Source organism: Stomoxys calcitrans, chromosome 2, assembly GCF_963082655.1.
Source record: "Stomoxys calcitrans chromosome 2, idStoCalc2.1, whole genome shotgun sequence".
Classification (NCBI taxonomy): Eukaryota; Metazoa; Arthropoda; class Insecta; order Diptera; family Muscidae; genus Stomoxys; species Stomoxys calcitrans.
The window spans coordinates 183,553,688-183,578,447 of NC_081553.1; the positions used below are offsets into that span (position 1 = coordinate 183,553,688).

Here is a 24,760-nt window from a genome sequence, read left to right on the forward strand (position 1 = left end):
TTGACCGAATAACACGATGGCACTATCAGACTATTTTTCCTCGTTAAATTTGCCTTGAACCTTATGCTTATGATATGTGATTTAAATTCACAAAGGCTTTAATAATTTTCTCAGCTAATTTCTTCATTTCGATTGGGTTTTTAATACAATTTTTCACTATTTCCTATTGGATTTTGACACATGGATTTTCAGAAAAAAATATTTTTGTATTTCTTTTGGTAGCCTTTAGGTTTAATAATATATCTGTTGCGTTTTTTGTTTTTATTTATTTAAATGCATTTAATATCATTTATTTTATATTTTCCATTTTGGGTTGTGGTTGGATTTTTGCCAATTTAATCATATTCTTAAAATTATTTTATTAATTCTAAGTTTCTTAGATCGATTAATGGATGACAATAAATCATTTGTTTTCATCTGTTTCTGGCTTATTATAGCCGTTCATGTGAATCAATTCATATCTTGGAGTTTTTGAGTCGAGCTTAATAACATAGAGAATGCTATACAAAGAAGAAATTGTTCCGTCCCGCCTAGGAATTCTTTCTTCAAAACTCATTTAAAACAATCTTCTCTGTGAGTAGTATACACTTGGTGAGTAAGTTTGACCTAAAAACGCAAAGATATGGGATGACAATTTTTTTTTTCAATATTGTAAAAAAATACGTTTCTCTCATAGAAGCGGGCAACTTTTTAAAAAATATGGGATGCTCATAATGCAAAATTATTTATAAAATATGAAATTCTTTTCCCTCTATAGCATTTTTTTTGGCGTTGATGGCATCACTTGTCCGACTTTCGGGTAATTAAGCCTGACCTGTGTTATTTGTCATAAAAATTTGAATTATATATTTTCTCCAGGGTTGTCAACGTCGGATGCAACAGTGGTGAGACAGGGAGACGGTGGAGCATATCTGACATCACTTTATCTGCCTTTCGACTCTCCGACACCGCCACCCACGTTGGAGCTGCAACGGCTGGTGAGGAAAGCAAAACAGACAGGAAACGAGGTACTAACAGGGTGCGATGCGAACTCTAATTTCGTGGGGTAATACCGTGCGAACACAATAAGCGGGGCCAAGCCCTGACAGAGTTCTTGAATACTAACGACCTTGTAACACTTAATATTGGTACCACCGCTACCTTTGTTAATAGGATTAGGGAGGAGGTATTAGATGTGACGATATGTTCGAGAAATCTAATCGATGAGGTTCAGGATTGGAGGGTCTCCATGGAATACTCTTTCTCTGACCATCGCTACATTAGGTTTAGAATAGCATGGCCAGCGCCGAATCGGATAAGCTTCCGTAATAAGTTGAAAACCAACTGGACAAAATTCGGGAGGCTAGTCAGAAGAAGACTTGGGCAAGATAATTTAGATTGTCCAAGCATAGAAGTCATTGACGACAAGGTCAACAGGATTACGATTGCACTGGTGGGGTCGTTCGAAGATAGTTGTCCTCTTCGCGAAAGGAAATCAGCCCAAGAAAAACCCTGGATGACCGGGGAAATTCGCAATATTGGGAAAGAGGTCCGCAGACTTTTTAACATAGAACGTCGTGAAAAAGCGGGAGTTTATTGGGATGTGTATTACACACGGCTCAAGAACTACAATAAGATTACCAGAGCGGCAAAACGTTCCTCCTGAAAGCTTTTCTGCGAACAGATCGATAGCGTTAATGACGCCGCCATGATGAACAAGTTTCTCTCAAAAACCCATATCCAAACTGAACCTTTAGTGGGCGACATGGGAGTGAGAGCAGAGACAACGGAGGACATGTTGAGGCTTTTGATGAAAACCCATTTTCCACAGGATACGACGGGACTTACGGATACACCGGATTTTTGGAATAATGACGTTGATCGAAGGTTTATAATTACGGAATTTAAGGCTAAGGAATTCTAGAGGGGCTTCAAACCATTTAAGTCATCTGGACCTGATGGAATATTTCCGGCGTTACTACAGAAAGAGGCAGACTATCTGGCGCCTCGTCTGGCCAAAATTTTCACAGCGTGCCTAGGACGTGCATGTTATATATATATATATTCCGAAAGCCTGGCAGGAGGCAAGGGTGGTGTTTATACCCAAGCCCGGCAAGACAAGTTATGCGACACCAAAGGCCTACAGACCCATAAGCCTTACGTACTTTCTACTCAAAACCATGGAACGTATTGTGGACACCATGGTAAAGAGTAGGACATCCAGCAAAATGCTCAAATACAAACAGCATACCTATGTCAAGGGAAGGTCGGTGAAGACTGCCCTGCACGAGGTTCGATGCCAAAACGCACACACTGGCGGTATGCATTGACATCGTTGGGGACTTTTAACAACGTGCGGACCGACACACTGATCCAATCCTTAGACCAGTACCGGGTGGACTCGGTCCTTAGAGACTGGATAAACCATATGCTAAGGAAAAGGTGGATAAATTGTGTGTCCCATACTATAAATAAAAGGGAGAAAGTGGCACAGGGTAAACCACAGGGGTGCATTTTATCGCCATTCCTATGGGTGACCACCCATAGGAGTCTGCTACGTAGACGATGTTATAATTCTTCTAAGGGATAAGGATCCTTACGAGCTAAGAGGTTTCCGATCGGATACCTGAGATGAACCTTGAAGTCGAGTGCGAGGCACTGCTGCCATCGGCACGGTCTAGGACTGACAGAACCCTAGTATTGCCATCTGGAAGATCATGTTACATGAATGGATTAAAGCTAAAGGACAGAGTGAGCCTGGGGTTTACATTGAGAACCCAGGGACTGAGATCTGCTTGAGGCTGCCCGACCATAATACGGTCTTGCAGGCCGAGATCCGGGCGATCACGGAAAGCGTGAAGTGGTGTGGTTGTTGTTGTAAGTGTGTTATACACTGAGGCGGCAGCCCCTGCCGATGAAGAACTCCATCGGGTCCATCCGGTACGTACAACCGGCTGCCATGGGATTGTAGTAGTTTGGTGGACTGCTATGGTGTGGTGTGGTGCTAACGCGAAGACGCCGAGTGTGAACATCTTTACCGACAGCAAAATTGCCATAAGGGCAATAACAACTAGGACGGTAAGGTCATGAACAGTCTTGCAGTGTAAGAAGGAGATTAACGCCTTCTTTGAGGATGGCAAAATCCGCATCGTTTGGTTGCCGAGCGATAACAGGAGTAAGGGGAAATAAAAGGGCAGACGATTTGGCGGTGAAGGTTTCGGGTTAACCAAGTTTATTGGTTAACCCGAAACGATGCAGTCCGAGTTGCAGTCCGAGTTAAGGGCGTGGGCGACGAATGCGCATGCAACCCTGTGGAACAGCGAAACGGTTGGGAGGACGGCGAAAATCCTATGGGGGGATCCAGATCGTGAGAAGACGAGGCTATTACTGAAAGGGAGTAAGAAGGAGGTTAGTATAAGTTTCGGTATCATAAGTGGACTCATAGGACTACGAGCTCGCTTATGCAAAATCGGTGCGGAAAGTGATAGCATGTGTAGGGCATGCGGGTTGGATGATGAGGCGTTGGATCATTTCCTTCATACCTAAACGATATGTGCCTCATACCTAAACGATATGTGCAACCAAATTGGATAACAATTGCGCCCTCTAGATGCTCAAGAAGTCTAATCGGGAGATCGTTTTATATGGCAGCTATATCAGGTTATATACCTATTTAGACCGTACTTAACACAGCCAAATCGGTAAGGAATTACGCTCTCTAGAAGCTCAAGAAGTCTAATCGGGAAATTGGTTTATACGGCAGTTATATCAGGTTACGGATTGATTTAGACCATAGCATGATTTAGACATTGGCACAGTTGATGGAAGTCGTAAAAAAACATTTCATGTTGAATTTCAGCTAAATCGGATAAGAATTGCCCCCTCTAGGGGCTCAAGAAGTCAAGACCCAAGATCGGTTTATATGGCTGCTATATTAAAACATAGACCTATTTGACCCATTTACACTCCCAACTGACCTACACTAATAAGAAATATTTGTGCAAAATTTCAAGCGACTAGCTTTACTCCTTGAAAGTTAGCGTGCTTTCGACAGGCAGACGGACGGACGGACAGACCGACGGTTATGGTTAGATCGACTTAAAATGTCAAGACGAACAAGAATATATATACTTAATGGGGTCTTTGACGATTATTTCGAAAAGTTACAAACGAAGTGACGAAATAAGTATGCCCCCACCCTATGGTGGAGGGTATAATTAGGGACCTAGGGTCAGGGGGCCCGCTCTACCCTGAAAACCCCCAAAACTGAAATATATACACCGATCGGTACCATATGGGACTTAAATGAAAGATATTGGAAAGTAGTGTAAGAATCTGAAATTATGGGCCAGGTATTGAGAGTCCCTACTCATTTCGGCAATCCTCTGATACTGTATCCTGAATGCTACCATAACCCAATCTAATGGAGATTTCGATGCTGCAAAAAAGTGTAGTACAAATATTGCACAGAAATCGAAACTTTTGTTGGTTTATCCAAACAATGTAACTCCACCATCGGTTGTAGTGTTCGTTTGTAATGGTGTTGCCTACAGAAAAAATGTTGCATTTCTTACACCGTGCCAATTCTACGGTGGAGAATGTTGCACTTTACATATATCAGAATAACTGCGGGTACTTGATATCATGTACATTTGTGAACACCAATATTTAGGTGAATTGTGGGTACTTCACTTGTAAAGCCTAGTACTGACTTCGTTCGCACCGAAAATGCCTATTAAATTAAATCCGAAATCCGACGGACTCCATTTTTCGTCAAAATATGAGTTGAAACTTTTTTATTTGTTCATAGGTAGGTTAAGTTCGAAGATGGGCTATATCGGACTAAATCTTGATATAGCCCCCATATAGACCGATCCGCCGATTTAAGGTCTTAGTCCCATAAAAGCCACATTTATTCTCCGATTTTGGTGAAATTTGGGACATTGAGTTGTAATAGGCCAGCCAACATCCTTCTTCCATTTAGCTCAGATCGGTTCAGATTTGGGTATAGCTGCCATATAGACCGATCCTCCGATTTGGGGTCTTGCGGCCATAAAAGGCGCATTTATAGTCCAATGTCGTGAGTTGTGTTAGACCACTTAACATCCTTCTTCAATTTGGCCCAGATCGGTGCAGATTTGGATATAGCTGCCACATAGACCGATCTCTCGAATTAAGGTTAGGGGCCCATAAAAATCGCACTTATTGTCCGACTTTGCTGAAAATTTGGACAGTAAGTTGTGTGAGGCCCTTCGACATCCCACTTCAATTTGGCTTAGATCGGCCCAGATTTGAATATAGCTGCCATATAGACCGTTCTCTTGATTTAAGGTTTTTGGCCCATAAAAGGCGCATTTATTGTCCGATCTTGCCGAAATTTGGGACAATGAGTAGAGTTAGACCCTTCGACATCCCACTCCAATTTGGCTTAGATCGGTTCAGATTTGAATATAGCTTCCATATAGACCGTTCTCTCGATTTAAGGTCTTGGGCCCATAAAAGACGCATTTATTGTCCGATCTTGCCGGAATTTGGGACAGTAAGATTTGTTAGGCCCTTCGACATCCCACTTCAATTTGGCTTAGATCGGTTCAGATTTGAATATAGCTGCCATATAGACCGTTCTCTCGATTTAAGGTTTTTGGCCCATAAAAGGCGCATTTATTGTCCGATCTTGCCAAAATTTGGGACAATGAATAGTGTTAGACCCTTCGACATCTCTCTACAATTTGGGCCAGTTTGGCCCAGATTTGAATATAGCTGCCATATAGACCGATCTCTCGATTTAAGGTCTTGAGCCTATAAAAGATGAATTTTTTGTCCGATCTTGCTGAAATTTGGGACAATGAGTAGTGTTAGGCCCCTCGACATCTTTTTGCAATTTGGCACAGATCGGTCCAGATTTGTGTATAGCTGCCATATAGACCGATCCCTCGATTTAAGGTCTTGGGCCCATAAAAGACACATTTATTGTCCGATCTTGCAGAAATTTGGGTCAATGAGTAATGTTAGATCCTTCGACATCTCCCTACAATTTGGCCCATATTGGTCCAGATTTGGATATAGCTGCCATATAGACCAATCTCTCGATTTAAGGACTTGGGCCCATAAAAGGCGCATTTATTGTCCGATCTTGCCGAACTTTGGGACAGTGAGTTGTGTTAAGCCCTTCGACATCTCTCTACAATTTGGCCCAAATCGGTTCAGATTTGGATATAGCTGCCTTATAGACCGACCTCTCGATTTAAGGTCTTGCGTCCATAAAAGGCGTATTTATTGTCCGGATTTGACGAAATTTGGGACAGTAAGATGTGTTAGTTCCCTCGACATTATTCCGCAATTTGGCACAGATCGGACTAAATTTGGATATAGCTGTCATATAGACCGATCTCTCGATTTAATGTCTTGGGCCCATAAAAGGCGCATTTATTGTCCGATTTCGCCGAAAACTGGAACAATAAGTTATGTTAGGCCACTCGACATCATTCCGCAATTTTGGCCAGATTGGTCCAGATTTAAATATAGATGCCATATAAACCGATCTCTCGATTTAAGGTCTTGGGGCTATAAAAGATGCATTTTTTGTCCGATCTTGCCGAAATTTGGGACAATGAGTAGTGTTAGACCCTTCGACATCTCTCTACAATTTGGGCCAGATTGGTCCAGATTTGGATATAGCTGCCATATAGACCGATCTCTCGATTTAAGGTCTTGGGGCTAAAAGATGCATTTTTTGTCCGATCTTGCTGAAATTTGGATCAGTAAGTTATGTTAGGCGCCTCGCCATCTTTCTGCAATTCGGCCTAGATCGGTTCAGATTTGGATAGAGCTGCCATACAGACTGTTCTCTCGATTTAAGGTTTTGGGCCCATAAAAGGCGCATTTATTGTCTGATTTTGATGAAATTTGGGACAATGAGTAGTGATAGGCCCTTCGACATCTCTCTACAATTTGGGCCAGATTGGTCCAGATTTGGGTATAGCTGCCATATAGACCGATCTCTCGATTTAAGGTCTTGCGTCCATAAAAGGCGCATTTATTGTCCGATTTTGGCGAAATTTGGGACAATGAGTTGTGTTAGACCCTTCGACATATCTCTACAATTTGGGCCAGATCGGTCCAGATTTGGATATAGCTGCCATATAAACCGATCTCTCGATTTATGGTCTTGGGCCCATAAAAGGCGCATTTATAATGCCGTTTCGCTGAAATTCGGCTGGCCGAACTTAACGCCTTTTTACTTGTTTTGTTTTAAACCACCATAAGCTAATGTCCTTTATTGTAATGCCGTTTCGCTGATATTCGGCTGGCCGAACTTAACGCCTTTTTACTTGTTTTGTTTTAAACCACCATAAGCTAATGTCCTTTATTGTAGAAAATGTCTACTAGAAGAGAAGCATGTCCACCAATGTCTATTGGTCTACTAACGTTCATTTCCGACGTTATCAACAGCGGAAAGATGCCCATTGAGGAGAGAAATATGAATTAGTGATAAAAACTTTCACCTGTTGAGAGAAACTACTGTTGAGGAGAAAGTGATAGAGGTATTATGACTTTTGGCATCCATTAATCTTTGGGTAAGGGCAAAGGGGGGAGAGTGGATTTAATATATGATAATTCATTACGTTATTAAACGATATTTTTGTTTTCGTTTGTTTGTTATTATAAATATAATAAGATGCGTTGCTTAGCACGTCAATTTCATTTGTTTTTTGTCTCTTTCTTGTTTTTCATACTTTTGAGCGTGTGGGATTATGTTTCGTTTTCTTTCATTTGAAATGTTTATCAATATTCAATTCTGTTTTTTTTTTTGGTATTTTTTCCTCTTTGTTTGTTAACAACTTATATTCGAAATAATTTATTGTAAATAATGTTATTGATGACAATAGTTTGTAATAATAGTAATAATAATAATAATAATAATTTAATTTAATTTTAATAATACATACGGCAATTTCAAGCAAGTCACTCTCACTTCATTTCACCGGCTATGGTTTAAAAAGCTGGCCATGGCCATGGGGGGCAAACTGAAGTGAGGGGCATGCTTTCTATTTATTTAATCAACTCTATCACCGTTAATCACAAAAATTAAGCTTAATATGTATATGGATGTGTATGTATAAGTAATTGGTTTTTATTTTTATTTTTCATTCATTTATCTTAGATTTTTTGTTTTATGTTTTTTTTTTATGTAAATTATATTCGTAATTCATGAGTATTTATTGTATGACAGTGTATGCGAAGAACAAGCCTTACTTTTATGCTTTCTTCTTTTTCTCCCTCTACGTTCATCTCTTAACGATCCTCTCTTTTTTTCTCTCAATATGTACGAATGAGTATGTATGTAGGTAAGTATGTTTGCTGTCTGTATATGTGGGTATGTATATCCTTGGTTTCTATTATTTTATATGTATACAATTATACATGTTGCGATGTGTGTTTGCTTTTGAATTTACTCAATGTTCGATTTGCATCATCTCATGCGTAAAGAGGAGCTCAAGCATCTCAGGATTATCGACAGGGGTGAGCATACGAGCTGTGCTGTTATCGCCAGATGCAGTGATAAGTGTTGCCATGATATTCGATGTTTCGCTGTAGAAAGCGCCGAATTGCGGGATTCTTCTAGACCTGAAAAGGAATAAGGGGAGTTAAAAAGTTTATTTTTTATCAAATGTCTACACAAAGTTTTAATGTAGGAATGAGAGTTTAAATCTAATCAAAGAGTTTTTAAAAAGTACAAAAAGTGCTATCGATATTGCTTAGAGCACATTTTGCCCATGAACATTTCATTAGGGAACAGCGGCAAACTTCTCACATATCAATGAGTGCAGTCCGATTCAAGTTTTTGGCTCAATGATAAGGGGCCTCCTTTTTGAAGCTGAATCCTAACGGCGTGCCGCATTGCGACACCTCTTTGGATAGACGTTGTCCATGGCATAGTACCTCACAAATGTTGCCTTGTTGTTGTTTCTGATGGTCTCGCCAGGATTCGAACCCAGGCGTTCAGCGTCATAGGCGGACATGCTAACCTCTGCGCTATGGTGGCCTCCGACTTACTTACTTAGAGACTGGAGTCAAATTTGCGAGAAGAAACAGAGAGGTGAGAGGCAGCGGAGGTTGCTTAAATACTGAGAGCCTATGATACTCGATATGACAAGGCGAGTTATTGGCTCCTTTAAATAACCAATTGCCATCATGTTACCACGACTATTGCATTGCATTCGGTTCTGTTTACTGGATTGACCCGATGGAATGTCCACCGGCCAGGGGCTGCCACCTAAGTGTATGTGTTTTGTCATTTTTATACCCACCACCGAAGGATGGGGGTATATTCATTTTGTCATTCCGGTTGCAACACATCGAAATACCAATTTCCGATCCGATAAAGTATATATATTCTTGAGCAGCGTAAAATGGAATGCGAATGGAAATGCATCCACTCCATGCAATGGTTACACCCCACCGACATCTACCGATGATGGATGCGGTTCTGGCAAACCGAAGAGTACCAAGTGCGTGGGTTTTCTTGAATCCTTACACGGGCCAAAAGCGTTTCAACCAAATTGAAGAAAAATGTCGGAAGGCCTAACACAACTCACTGTCCCAAATTTTGGCTAAATCGGACAATAAATGCGCCTTTGATGGGACTATGACCCTAAATCGGCTGGTCGGTCTATATGGCAGCTATATCCAAATCTGGACCGATCTAGGCCAAATTGAAGCAGGATGTCGAAGGAACTAACACAACTCACTGTGTAAAATTTTGGCGACATCGGACAATAAATGCCCCTTTTATGGGCGTCAGACCTTAAATGGAGAGATCGGTCTATATGGCAGCTATATCCAAATCTGAACCGATCTGAGCCAAATCGAAGAATGATGTCGAATGACCTAATATAACTCACTGTCCCAAATTTCAGCAAAATCGGGTAATAAATGTGGCTTTTATGCGCCTAAGACCCTAAATCGAAAGATCGGTCTATATGGGGGCTATATCAAGATATAGTCCGATATAGCCCATCTTCGAACTTAACCTGCTTATGGAAAAAAGAGAATCTGTGCAAAGTTTTAGCTCAATATCTCTATTTTTAAAGACTGTAGCGTAATTTCAACAGACAGACGGACGGACATGGCTAGATCGTCTTAGATTTTTACGCTGATCAAGGATATTTCGATGCTTTGCAAACGGAATGACAAAATGAATATACCCCCATCCTTCGGTGGTGGTTATAATGGCCCACCCCATCTTCGGTGGTGGGTATAACTAGTAAAAAATATGCCGTATGACAACGGGTAGAGATCTCTCTTTGAAATTTTGAATGGTTACTGCTGATCGTGATCACTAGGTTAGACCGAGACCTCGAATTTTGCAACATAGGACCTAAATACGGTTCAGATCGGGCTGAATTTAGATATTGCTTCCATATAGACCGATCTGCCGGTAAAGGGTCTGAAGCCCATGAAAGCTCTATTTATTACCCGATTTCGCTGAAATTTGAAACAGTGGGTAGTTTTAGGTCTCCCGACATCTGTCCCAAATATGGTTCAGAACGGACTGTATTTAGATAAAGCGGTTATATAGACCGGCCAAACTTAATGCGTTTTTACTTGTTTTTCTTACAATTTTTTCAATCTGTATCAGAAATTTTGGAAATCGGGCCACAAAACGAAGATTTGGCAGCCCCAACAAAACTTCGAAATACCAAGGTGCCTGCAAAAGGCTTCCGGAAAGCCTAGGGCCTTGAATTTTTACACACGATCTCGCTAACAACTCAGTTCTAAACATTCCAAATTTCAAAGAGATATCTCTAACCGTTCTCAGATGAATGAACGCTTGACATATATCACTCAGAAGAAATCCGATTGCCGCATCAGTGAGCTCTCACCTCCCTCAGATTAAGTCTAGAAAGTACACGAGTAGGTTAGGTTAGGTAAGAGTGGCAGTCCTATACAGACTCATTTAGACAATTTTAAGTCCATTGCGATACCACAGTAGCGACAGAGCAAGGCTTCTAGCGGGAATTGAATCCACGACCACTGCACTAGCAATCCAAGCACGCTACCAACTCGGCTACCGGGGCGCCCGAGTACACGAGTAAAGCAGAGTCGAACAGAGCGATCTCCCTTCTCTCGGGGGTAGCCTAGACGCTTGAGCGACTTTTCCTCTCGAGCCTAACTGGAGAGTTTCCACTTGCTGAGAACCAAAATGGCACAACGACTGCCTTGTACGCCATCACTACATATATTAATGGTGGTCAAAACAGGTCAGGCCATGCGATAGGACGGTGGTCGAGGTTCTGAACTTCCCGAAAGCCTTAGAAACGGCCAGTCATATCACACTTTTTGAGGAAATCGCTATCACGTCTCTCCAGCCAGGTCTAAAACGTTGGAATTCGAACTATCTGTGTGTTCGCCATTCGTTGGTGAAATTTTGAGACAAGAAGATAAAGCTCCATAGAGTGAAACAGAGAGTTCTCGAAGGCGGTATGACATCTCCGGCACTGTTTAACTGCTACTTCTCATTTGTTCCACACCCTCCACATGACATCGAGATCGTATCACATGCGGACGATTGTACGATCATGGCTTCGGGCCTCTCTTGATTACAACTGCGTAAAGTTGACCCAAAAGCACGTTTCGTGTTTTGTTTCACTGTAAAACATCTTCAGTTTGGTCTATAATTTAACCATGAATCGTCTTACAAACGAACAACGCTTGCAAATCATTGAATTTTATTATCATAATGCGTACGCTGTTAAGAAAGTTCAGCGTTCAGCGACGAAGCTCATTTTTGGCTGCATGGTTACGCAAATAAGCAGAATTGTCGATTTTGGAATGAAGATCAGCTAGAAGCATTGCAAGAGCTACCAATGCATTCGGAAAATGTCACAGTTAGGTGCGGTTTATGGGCTGGTGGTATCATTGGACCGTACTTCTTCAAAGATGATGCTAATCGTAACGTAATAGTGAATGGTGAGCGCAATTGTGAGATGATATCCAAGTTTTTTTTTTGCTTTTTGCTCAAAATGCAAGAGCTTGACTTGCATGACATGTGGTTTCAACAAGACGGTGGCGCATGACACATAGCACGCGTAACAATGACTTATTGAGAGGCGAGTTCGGTGGACATTTTATTCCATGTTCGAGACCGGTTAAATGGCAGCCTAGACTATTTTTTGTAGGTCTATGTTAAAGCTCCTGTTTAAACAGACAGGCCCGCTTCAATTAACGTGTTGGACGATTTCATGAATTTTTCTGAATTTTATGTGCTTTTTTAACCTTCCTACAGCTATTAAAAAATCACCCTTTAGAATCATTACAACAACTTACCTCCAATAAAATTCAGCTGATCATCATTAATGGTTGCTATACCAGGATGTAGTTTTATTTCTGCAAGAAAAAAAGGAAATCAGAAGTTCTCCTGAACTTGATTCATTTCTCTCAATATTAAAATCTTACCATAGAGTCTCAGCGTTCCCTCCGCTCGACCCAAGGAATTTGTGCTCACACAATGATATGTACCCACATCGGAGGGTGAAAATGAGCGCACAGTTAGCAACATAATGCCGCGATAGCCATCTCGTTTTTCCGTTATAGAATATTTGGGTCTAGAAGACAAATAAAAGGGAGATCACCAAAATTATAAAGAATTTCTTTTCCCAGACTTGACTTAGACTAAACTTACCCATCTAATAACATTTCAGGACCTGGCTGTCCTGTTTCCAAAGCGCTATTCGAAATGGAACCAGAATAACTGCTGGTTGTTCGTGCACCTTTAAGCCAATATGAGACGGGTGATGGTGAGGCTTCCACCTGACACTCCAGTTGAACATCAGACCCAAGGGGTGTACCCAGTAATTGACTTGGGGCTCGAACCATGGGAGCAACTGTTAACAAAAGAAATAAATAAAAAATATAATGAATATTCATTGATTTAAGGTAGTTTGTTGAAAAATTATTAAGCCTTTGATGGACTTCCCAATGAATTGGTATCTCAGATTTTTTAGAAATATTTAAGAATTCCTGTGTAGTGTTTTGGTGTCTGAGCAAAGTCTTTGATTAATATCGGTATATATAATATCTGGTAATCCCCTATAGCAATCACTATAGCTCCTAGAATGCGAGGCATATTTATTTGACTTTTTGAAAAACCTTGGTTTAAGGACATAGTTCAGACTTCCGTCCTTGGACGGGGTCACCCTGGGGCTGTCGAAGGAGGCGAAGTAACTAGGCATAGTCCTCGATTCGAGGAAACACCGAGGAAAGAAGCCGTACGGCACTGTGCGCTTTTTACTTCTACAGGAGGATGTTCGGTAGGAAGTGGGGGGTAACTCTCAAGATGATTTATTGGATGTATACGGTCATTGTGAGTTCAGAACTGGCCTATGGAGCACTGGTATGATGGAATGCTGTAGGGAAGAGGACGCTTGCGAGGGAGTTCCAGAAGGTCCAGAGAGTGACCTGCGTCGGGATCACAGGGACATTGAGATCCGCTCCGCAGGCAGGCCTGGAGGCGATGCTGGGTATGCAGCCCATTGAGACCTATATGTGGAATGTTCGGTAGAAAGTAGGGGGTAACTCCCAAGATGATTTATTGGATGTATAAGGCCATCGTGAGACCAGTGCTGGCCTATGGAGCACTGGTATAATGAAATGACGTAGGGAAGAGGATGCGTGCAAGGTATCTTGAGAAGGCCCAGAGAGTGGCCTGCGTCGGGATCACAGGAGCACTGAGATCCGCATCGCAGGCTGGCCTGGAGGCAATGCTGGATATGCAGTCCATTGGTATGATGGAATACCGTAGGGAAAAGGATGCGTACGAGGGAGTTCGAGAAGGCCCAGAGAGTGACCTGCGTCGGGATCACAGGGGCACTGAGATCCGCACCGCAGGCAGGCCTGGAGGCGATGCTGGATATGCAGCCCATTGAGACCTATATTTGGAATGTTCGGCCTGTGTCGGTATCACAGGGGCACTGCGATCCGCGCCGTAGGCAGGCCTGGATGCGATCCTGGATATGCAGCCCTTTGAGACCTATATGTGGAATGTTCGGGAGGAAGTGGGGGGTAACTCCCAAGTTGATTTATTGGATGTATACGCCCATCGTAAGACCAGTACTGGCCTATGGAGCACTGGTATGGTGGAATGCCGTAGGGAAAAGGATGCGTGCGAGGGAGTTTGAGAAGGTCCACAGTCTGGCCTGTGTCGAGATCACATATTCAGCCAATTTAGACCTATATTTAGAATGTTCGGTCTGTGTCAGGATCACAGGGGCACTGAGATCCGCACCGCAAGCAGGCCTGGGGGTGATGCTGGAAGTGGGGGTAACTGCCAAGATGATTTATTGGATGTATACGGCCATTGTGAGACCAGTACAGGCCTATGGAGCACTGGCATGGTGAAAAGGATGCGTGCGAGGGAGTTTGAGAAGGTCCATAGACTGGCTTGTGTTCGGATCACAGGGGCACTGATATCCGCACAGCAGGTAGGCCTGGAGGTGACGCTGGATATGCAGCCCATTGGTATGGTGGAATGCCGTAGAGAAGAGGGAGTTTGAGAAGGTCCAGAGACTGGCCTGTGTCGGGATCACAGGGGCACTGCGATCCGCACCACAGGCACCCCATTGGTATGGTGGAATGCCGTTGAGAAGAGGGAATTCGAGAAGGTTTAGAGACTGGCCTACGTCGGGATCACAGGGGCACTGAGATCCGCACCGTAGGCAGGCCTGGAGGCGATGCTGGATATGCAGCCCATTGAGACCTATATGTGGAATGTTTGGTAGGAAGTGGGGGGTAACTCCCAAAATGATTTATTGGATGTATACGGCCATCGTGAGACCAGTACTGGCTTATGGAGCACTGGCATGGTGGAATGCCGTAAGGAAGAGGATGTCTGCAAGTGGTTTGAGAAGGTCCACAGAATGGCTTGTGTCGAGATCACAGGGCACTGAGATCTGCACCGCAGACAGGCCTGGAGGCGATGCTGGATATGCAGCCCATTGATATGATGGAATGCCGTAGGGAAGAGGACGCGTGCGAGGGAGTTCGAGAAGGTCCAGAGACTGGCCCGCGTCGGGATCACTGGCCTTCATCGGGATGAAATCCGCACCGCCGGCTGGCCTGGAGGCGATGCTGGATATGTATCCCATTGAGGCCAATATTTGGAACCAGGGTCGCGCTTAGTCTGAACGAGCTCGTCATGCTGAAGGAGGATGGTTGCGGCCACAGTTCGATTCTGGGTGTTATGGATGCGAAGGGTAGACTGAGGAGGATCTCCGACTACCTGGCACTAGTGTCGACTGGTGTAAGGGCATTTGCTATTCGATTTTCTGAGAGGGACGAATGGAGGGAGAATGGTGTACTTGAGGAGGATAAGACCTCAATCTATACAGATGGCTCCACTGGACAGGGGGTCTACTCTGATGCACTCAATATCAGTATGTCTCTGAGACTGCCGGACGAATGTGCGGTCTTTCAGAAAGAGGTCTATGCCATTGCAGTGGCCGCAAGAAAAATTCAGGTTAGGGACTTACCACCCTTGAAACTCAGAATTTGTGGACAGTATGGCGGCTCTCAAGGCCTTAGGGTCGAATATGGTGAGGTCGAGATGCGTGGCGGATTGTTTGAAGTCCCTGGATAGGCTCTGGGCCCACGATGTGCCGTTGACATGGGCTCCTGGGCATGAGGGGGTTCCAGGAAATGAGAGGGCGGACGAGTGCGCAAAGAGGGGTTCGGTGGCGCTCAAGGCTTTAGGGGCTAGGATGGTGAGGTAAAGACGCGTGGCGGATTGTTTGGAGTCCCTAGATGTGCTCCGGGCCCACGATACATGGGTTCCTGGGCATGAAGGAATTCCAGAGAATGAAAGGGCTAACGAGTGCGCCAGGAGGCGTTCATTTGCGTTGGCCCGACCAGTCATCGATCTTGCCTACGTGCCAATTGTCGAGCTACTGAACACGATAGAGGGGATAGCTAGGGTGGCGTCGGTGGCGAGGTGGGACTCGGTGGATTGTTGCCGGACTGTAAAGGGATGGCTAGAGCGGCGTCGATGGCGAGGTGAGACTCGGTAGATGGTTGCCGTAGTGCAAAGGTTCTATGACCAGTTATCGATCAGAGGAGGATGAGGGTGTTGCTGGCGTTCGATAAGAGGTCGATGAGTACCTTGATACCGTACAATGACTTCGGGCTCACGATGTGACGCTGACATGGTTTCTGGGTATGAGGGTATTCCAGGGAATAAGATGGCGGACGTTTGCGCCAGGAGGGGTTCGTTTGAGTCGGGCGGACCAGGCATCGGTCTTGCCTACGTGCCATTTGTCGAGCTACTGAACACGAGGAATGGCTAGAGCGGCGTCGGTGGCGAGGTGGGACTCGGTGAATGGTTGCCGGACTGCAAAGGGATGGCTAGGGCGGCATCGGTGGCGAGGTGGGACTCGGTGAATGGTTGCCGGACTGCAAAGGCGCTTGGCCAGTCATCGATCAGAGGGGGACGAGGGAGTTGTTGGCGTTCGATTAGAGGTCGATGAGTACCTCGATACCGTACAATGACTTCGGGCTCACGATGTGACGCTGACATGGGTTTCTGGGTATGAGGGGATTCCAGGGAATAAGATGGCGGACGTTTGCGCCAAGAGGATTCGTCTGAGTGGGGCGGACCAGTCATCGGTCTTGCCTACGTGCCATTTGTCGAGCTACTGAACACAAGGGCTGGCTAGGGCGGCGTCGTTGGCGAGGTGGGATAAGGTCGATGTTTGCCGGACTGCAAAGGAATGGCTAGGGCGGCATCGGTAGCGAGGTGGGACTCGGTGGATGGTTGCCGGACTGCAAAGGCGCTTTGCCAGTTATCGACCAGAGGGGGACGAGGGTGTTGCTGGCGTTCGATAAGAGGTCGATGAGTACCTTGATACCGTACAATGACTTCGGGCTCACTATGTGACGCAGACATGGTTTTCTGGGCATGAGGGGATTCCAGGGAATAAGATGGCGGACGTTTGCGCCAGGAGGGGTTTTTCTGCGTCATGCGGACCAGTCATCGCATTTGTCGAGCTACTGAACACGTTAGAGGGGTGGCTAGGGCGACGTCGGTGGCGAGGTGGGACTCGGTTAATGGTTGCCGAGCTGCAAAGGGATGGCTAGGGCGGCATCGTTGGCGAGGTGGGACTCGCTGGATGGTTGCCGGACTGCAAAGGCGCTGTGGCCTGTTATCGACCAGAGAAGGACGAGAGAGTTGTTGGCTTTTGATAAGAGGTCGATGAGACCCTTGATAGGGGTCATAAACGGACTCGGTGCCATAGGCCGCATGGCGGGGCGCATGGGCATACCGCATAATGACTTCTGTAGGAGTTGTCTCGATGAGGATGAGGAGGAGACTATTGAGGACTTGCTGTGTTCTTGTCCGGCTCTGCAGAGACCTAGGCTCTACTTTCTGGGGAGCCGTTTCTTATGTGATCTGGGTGAACTTGCGAACGTATCTCTGGTATGTCTTCTGAAGTTTGTTGAAGGAACAGGATGGTTCCGAAGGGGGTACCATTAGATCCGGCGTAGTTACATCCGCGTTTACGTGGGGACAGGCGTATCCTCACCCCCCGCTCGGATTCTCCATTCCTCCTGTCTTCTTTTATTTGTGTATAACCTCTAGTCCGAGGTCTCACATCTTCTTTCTCTTCCCTTTCTCTCTCTAGGGTCTTACAATGGGCCAAACTGGCCTATGACTGAACTCACCTTTGGTGGGCAACCCATTCAACACAAATACTTCTTATTGATATAGATCGTTAGGGATAGCGTTAGGGACTAAATGGCCTATGTTAAGATATTTGCCATATTTTCCCGTTTTGACTTTTGAGTCCACATTGGATTCTTATCAGATTTGGCTAAGTTTTTGCACAATTTTTGAACAAAAATCGGTCTATAACCTGAATAGCTCCCATATAAAACGATTTGATTAGCACTTGAGGGAGTATTTCTTACACGATTTGGCTAAAAGTTAAGACGATACTTCTGATAGCAATGCCAGAACAGTCTTAATCTGTCTATAATCGTATATTGCTACCATATGAACAAAATCAATCTTGATAAGCTGACATTTGATAAGCTGACTATTCTTTTTCAAATAAGCTAACCTCATCCGAGCCACTGTCCAATGAGGTGCAACTATTTTATGTTCTTAAACTAAAATTGTCATTCGTACGGCTTTCAGTTTCCTAACATAAGTATGTTCATCCCAAAGTTTAATATATGATACTTACACTGCACACTTAGCGAGACTCTTTTGCTAACCGCTGGTGGTACATCATTAGAGGCTATGCACAAATACGCTCCCATTTGACGGCGCTCTAAGCGAGCCAATTTCAAAGCAGGTCCTTGATATGATTCTACTGTTAACACAGATAAAATAGTTATAAAGTTAAAACAAATGTCAAATCATACATTGCAAAAGGCCGACTAACCTCTCATGAGTTCACGACTTCCGGGTTTACGCAGTAAAATCATTTCACCATCTTCACGGCGCCATGTAACTCGTGGTACTGGATTGCCAGTAGCCTTACAAACTAGAGTGGCATCTTCACCTTCTTGCACGGCTAAATCGGAGGAGGATTCTTCATTGATGATATCTGGAGGAACTGCAAGGGGATATTGAGAATTTCGTCAGTAATATAGAGATTAAATGCCTTATTTCAAGGATTTGGCAGTTTTACCTTGAACATCGATGCAACCAACTTGCTTCTTCATGGGACTTGTATTGATTTGACACATATAGCAACCACGATCACTTTCTCGCAGTTTGCTGATTTTCAATTTCCAGGTATGCATATCCTCATGCATGACACTTATGCGGGCATTATGGGTCACCACACGCCCTTGCAGGGCCAGAACGGTTTGATCGGAGGCGCGTAGCCAACCAACCTACGAAAAAAGGGGAAAGAATAAAATAAGCGGCATAGGTAAAAGTTTTAAGGGTCTAGGAATCGACTGTTAGAACGGACCAACACATAAAATAAAAATAATAACTGTCTTATATATAAAATTCAATTTGTGTTTGTTTGTTTGTTCCGTATAGACTCAAAAACGGCAGAACAGATTACCTTGTCCAAGTACCTGGGGGCCGCCCCAGCCCCAAAACCCCTTAAAATAGGTTTATTTGACAATCATGACAATATGGGACTCAAATGAAAGCTATTCGGGAGTAGATTACGAATGCGGTCAGTAAGTAGGAATAGGCTTTATTATTTACTGATACCGGAAGGGGGCGGACCCTCCACCGTTACCCCAAAAACACCACCCAAAATCAAAAGTGCACCGATAAGGACAATGAAAAGTATGCGGGAGTAGATTACGAATCTGGCATACAAATTCATGTCGAAGTATTGAATCCCTACCCCCACCCCCATAAAACACCCAAAATTGGCTCATTAGCCAATCACGGATATATGGGACTCGGTTTGTTTATTCCGTATGAACTAAAAACGGCAGAACCGGTTTTCTCGAAATTTTCGCATATTGTGTAGGATGGTCTAGAAGGAAACATGGGCTATATCATTTTTCGGTATCGGAAGGGGGACGGACCCTCCTCCTTATGCCAAAAACACAATCCAAAATCAAAAGTGAACCGATCGGGCCAATATAGATATCAAATGAAAGGTATTTAATTCGAAGTACCCATCGGGCCGCCCTAACCCCAAAACTCCTCCAAACAGACATATTGGACGTTAATTTCAATATGGGGCTCAAATGAAAGGTATTAGAAAGTAGATTTCGAATCTGGCATACAAAATCAGATCGAAGTATAGGGGGTCACGCCACCCCTCAAAGACGCCATTAGACCCATCATGACTATATGATACTTGACTGAACCGATTTTCTTAAAATTTTCACAAATTATGTACGTTTGTCTGGAAGGAAACATTGGCTATATAATTTTTAGATATCGGGCGGAGGCGGACCCTTCCCCTTACCCCAAAAACGCCACCCATATCCGAAAGTGGTCCGATGGGCACAATAGGGGTATCAAATGAAAGCTATTGGAGACTACAACAGGAATATGGTAATAAAATTTGAGTCCAAGAATCAAGCGGACCCACCCCACCCATTAGGGAGTAGATTGACATATATGACATTAAAATTTGCGTTCAAGCCTAGGTGGCGCTTTTCCTTCTTATGATACGTCAAATGGGTTATTTGATCTATTATGACAATATGGGACTCAAATGAAAGGTATTTGAGAGTAGAAAACGAATTTGATATCCAATTTTGGAGCCAAGGGTTTTGGGGTACGCCCTAAAGCACCCCCTAAACTGAATATCATTTCGGTTGGGAATAAAGAAACAAATTTGGCCGCCTATCGCCAAAACACCCTCCAAACGGTCCATATTTACCGGCCATTGCAATATGGGGCTCAAATGAAAGGGATTTGGAATTGGAGCATGAATTTGATATTACCCTTGACATTACCCTAAGGAAGAACACTACCACCAGTAACCGAGAAGGGGCAAATTCTCACACATCAATGAGTGATTTCCGATTCAAGTTTAAAGTCAATGATAAGGGACTTTTTTTTATAGCCCCGTCCGAACGGCGTCCCGCAGTGCGATACCTCTTTGGGGAAATTTTTTTAAATGACCATGCATGGCATTGTACCTCGCAAATGTCACCAACATTAAGAGGGGATAAACACCGCTTTGTCCGATGTTCTCGCCAGAATTCGAACGCGTTTAGCGTCATAGGCTACAATGGCACGAATTCAATATCCGCATTTAGGGAGAAGTGTTCCCACCCTAAAAAGATATTAGAGAATTAAAGAAGGCGCAGCGGAGCGGGCCCGGTCCGGCTAGTATAATATAAAAAACTCCCAAAAACTCTACCCAACAGGACAATTTTACCGCTTTGGGCAATATGGGTGTGAAATGGAAGGTTTTTAAAACTAGAGTACAAATCTGACATAAACATTTATTCCTTGGTGTCCGAGGGGTCTTCCCACCCACCAAAACCCTGTAGCAGAATATTTTTACTGATTGGGACAATGTGGGTATCAAATAAAAGGTGTTTGGAAGTTGAGTACACTTCTGTTATAAGAATTTTGCCCAAGGTGTCGTTGGAGCCTCCCTATACCCAAAACCCCCAAAACGGGCATGAATGTCCAACATCACAAAATGAGTATCAAATGATAGATCTTTGGGAGTTGACTACGAATCTGGTATAAACATTTGGGACAGAGTCTGGGACAGGTCCACCCACTAAATACCCTTCAATAGGACGTGTAGTTCGATCGAAGTAAAATGGGAATTAAAAGAAAAGTCTATGATAGTAGAGTTCGAATCTAGTGTTGAGGCCAAAGTGTCAGAGGGCAATCCCTCTCCCCATATCCTACCCAAAAAAGGAATTTAAAAAACTTATACAGGTCGATCAGGATATAATCGGACAGCAATAAAAGACCTTTCCTTAAAATTGGGATAGACACAGGTGGACCTGCGGATCTTTAAAAATGTGGTATCCAAAATGTGGTAGCTTTGAATTATGATTTTGAATGTAGAATAGCAATAAAAAAAAAATAATGTGGATTTGAACAAGGCGCTCTGAATATCTTGATCGTCACCTTCAAAATGCCTGACATTATGGGTCTCAAACAAAATCGTGCTCTAGCACAATGATGACAGTATTTCAGGATCCGTCCCCTAAATTCCCTTCAAACCGACCATGTTTGCCCACTATGGCAATAAGGGGCTCAAATAATGGGTATTTGATAGTAGCAAACGAATTTGATATCCAATTTCGAGGCAATTGTTTGAGGGTCGTCTCACCCAATAAACTCTCCCTCCAATCAATGGCAATTGGGGCTCAAATAAAAGAATTTTGAGCGTAGAACACGATGCTGATATTTTTTCAGGTCTAAGCGCGTGGGTGGCCGCCCCACCCTACATACTGGACATATTTGTGGACTATGACAAATAGGGGCTCAAATCTGTTATCTGTTTTATGGCCAAGTGTTTCAGGGATGCCTCAACTCTAAACTCCCCCTAAACTACACATATGTACCGACTATAGCAATGTGTACCTCAAATGTGGTTTTTGGGAGTAGAGTATGAATCTGAGTACGAAGGGTTTCGCCCTGAAAGTGGTTACTCTAATCCACCACTAAAACCAAAATAATGAAGCATATCTTACAATTTTAGTGGGCGGACCCTTCTCTTACCCCGTTCTCTGTGTGGGGCGAATAAAGTGAAATTTGATTTGTTTATAATAACACAAAATCTGAAATTTGGTATCCTCATTTCGGGTGGGATATCAAGGGGGGGGCCACCCCACCTCCAAAGCCCGCCAAATGGAAATATAGACCAATAATGATAATATGGGTCTCAAATGAAGGGTATTTGAGACTAGAGCACGAGTATGAGGGTCCGCCTGACTCTCAAAAATACCTCCTTGCTGGACATATTTACCGACCATAACAATATAAGGCTCAAATGCAAGTTATTTGGGAGTAGAGCACCAATTTGATATTCACTTTGGGGAGAAACATCAGATAAAACAAGTAGGAGCGTGCTAAGTTCGACCGGGTCGGATCACAGGTACCCACCATGGATGCCGCTGAAAATTTACACTTATTAACTGAGTTTGTATTTGAATTATGTTAGTCTCAAGAAATCATAGCGGGATATCGGTACTAAGGGGGCCTATATCACCATATGGACAAATTTCAGCCAAATCAGGTAAACATTTAGGCTTCCAAGGGCTGAAGAGGTCAAATATGGAGATCGGTTTATATGGGGCTATATCTGTTTATAGACCGATTCAGATCTTACGTGGCATGGATGTTGGAAGTCATAACTCAAGTTTTTGATCCAAATTTTAGCCAAATCGAATGAAAATTTAGGCTTCTAAGGATTGAAGGGGTCAAATCTGGGGATCGGTTTATATGGGGGCGATATATGTTTGTAGACTGATTCGGATCTTACCTAGCATGGATGTTGGAGTTCATAACTCAAATCTTTGATGCAAATTTCATCCAAATAGGATGAAAATTGGGGCTTTTAAGGGCTCAAGAAGTCAAATCCGCGGATCGGTTTATATGGGGGTTATATATGTTTGTAGACTGATTCGGATCTTACCTAGCATGGATGTTGGAATTCATAACTCAAATCTCTGATGCAAATATCAGCCAAACGGGATGAAAATTGGGGCTTTTAAGAGCTGAGGAAGTCAAATCCGGGGATCGGTCTATATGGGGGCTATATCTGTTTATAGACCGACTCGGATCATACTTGGCATAGATGTTAAAAGTCGTAACACAAGTCTTTGTACCAAATTTCAGCCAAATCGTATGAAAATTGAGGCTTCTAAGGGCTCAAGAAGTCAAATCCGGGGATCGGTTTATATGGGGGCTATATATGTTTGTAGACTGATTCGGATCTTATTTGGCATGGATGTTGGAATTCATAACTCAAATCTTTGATGCAAATTTCAGCCAAATGGGATGAAAATTGGGGCTTCCAAGGGCTCAAAAAGTCAAATCCGGGGATAGGTTTAAATGGGGGCTATATCTGTTTATAGACCGACTCGGATCATACTTGGCATAGATGTTGGAAGTCATAACTCAAGTCTTTATTCAAAATTTAAGCCAAATCGGATGAAAATTAAGGCATCTAAGGGCTCAAGAAGTCAAATCCGCGGATCGGTTTATATGGGGGCTATATCTGTTTATGGACCGATTCGAATCATACTTGGCATAGATGTTGGAATTCATAACTCAAGTCTTTGATCCAAATTTCAGCCAAATGGGATGAAAATTGGGGCTTTTAAGAGCTGAGGAAGACAAATCCGGGGATCGGTTTATATGGGGGCTATATCTGTTTATAGACCGATTCGGATCATACTTGGCATGGATATTGGAAGTCATAACTCAAGTCTTTGTTCCAAGTTTTAGCCAAATCGAATGAAAATTGAGGGGCTCAGGAAGTAAAATCAGGGGATCGGTTAATATGGGGCTATATCCAAATCTGAACCGATATGGCATATTTGCAATTCCAACGACCTACATCAATAGGAAGTATATATTCAAAATTTCAAGTGGGTAGCTTACGCGTTCGACTGCCATTGTGATTTCGACCGACGGACGGACAGACATGGCTAGATCGACTCAGAATGACGAGACGATGCAAATATGTGTACTTTATGGGGTCGCAGATCAATATTTCGAGGTGTTTCAAATGGAATGACTAGATTAGTATACCTCCATCGTATGGTGGTGGGTATACAAATAAATGTAACGATTGAGGTCCTTGGATAATTTAAAGTTAATAAAACAACAACTTACCTTATTTTTTCCTAAATTTCTCACTGAACATGCCAGTATAGCCTCCCGACCCGCTGGGAACGTAACATTGTTTATGGTTCCAATAAATTCTGGATCTGGATCCAGTTGCATATTTGGCTCTATAAGAAAAAAACATAAGTCATTATTAGTTTCGGTGCAAAGTTATTTTTCCTACTGAACTTACCATTCATGCCATTCATTAGCAGCTGTGACAATGCATTTGGACATTTTATTGTCACAAACAGGAATATGACCAAAAGTGTGCGTTGTAGATTTTCCATTTTGTAGCTACTGAAGAGCTCGTTTGTGTTCATTTTTGTTGTCTTCTATTCTTTAAAGAATCACAGGTTTGAAATTAATAAGTACTTAGTTTTTTGCCTAACTTATTATTGTGCTGTTTCTGTTTTGTTTTGCTGATTGACGATGGAGGAGATTTGGTTTATTTGGCATTCATGTATACTTGGTTGACATCTGAAATGA

The 24,760-nt window shown here is 43.3% G+C and overlaps 1 protein-coding gene across 1 annotated transcript in view; it reads right to left on the reverse strand.

Moving 5' to 3' along the window:
- Positions 1 to 7,884: 7,884 nt before the first annotated feature.
- Positions 7,885 to 24,760, reverse strand: part of LOC106090452 (lachesin) — a 325,863-nt gene continuing 308,987 nt past the window's right edge. The window contains exons 3-11 of the mRNA XM_059362020.1: positions 24,465 to 24,751; positions 24,281 to 24,399; positions 18,669 to 18,876; positions 18,420 to 18,593; positions 18,219 to 18,347; positions 12,665 to 12,866; positions 12,439 to 12,587; positions 12,310 to 12,369; positions 7,885 to 8,607 (exon numbers count right to left, since the gene is read on the reverse strand). Of these exons, the coding sequence (XP_059218003.1) occupies positions 8,453 to 8,607; positions 12,310 to 12,369; positions 12,439 to 12,587; positions 12,665 to 12,866; positions 18,219 to 18,347; positions 18,420 to 18,593; positions 18,669 to 18,876; positions 24,281 to 24,399; positions 24,465 to 24,594 (1,326 nt within the window). The 5' untranslated portion in view covers positions 24,595 to 24,751 and the 3' untranslated portion in view covers positions 7,885 to 8,452. The remainder of the gene's footprint in view (positions 8,608 to 12,309; positions 12,370 to 12,438; positions 12,588 to 12,664; positions 12,867 to 18,218; positions 18,348 to 18,419; positions 18,594 to 18,668; positions 18,877 to 24,280; positions 24,400 to 24,464; positions 24,752 to 24,760) is intronic.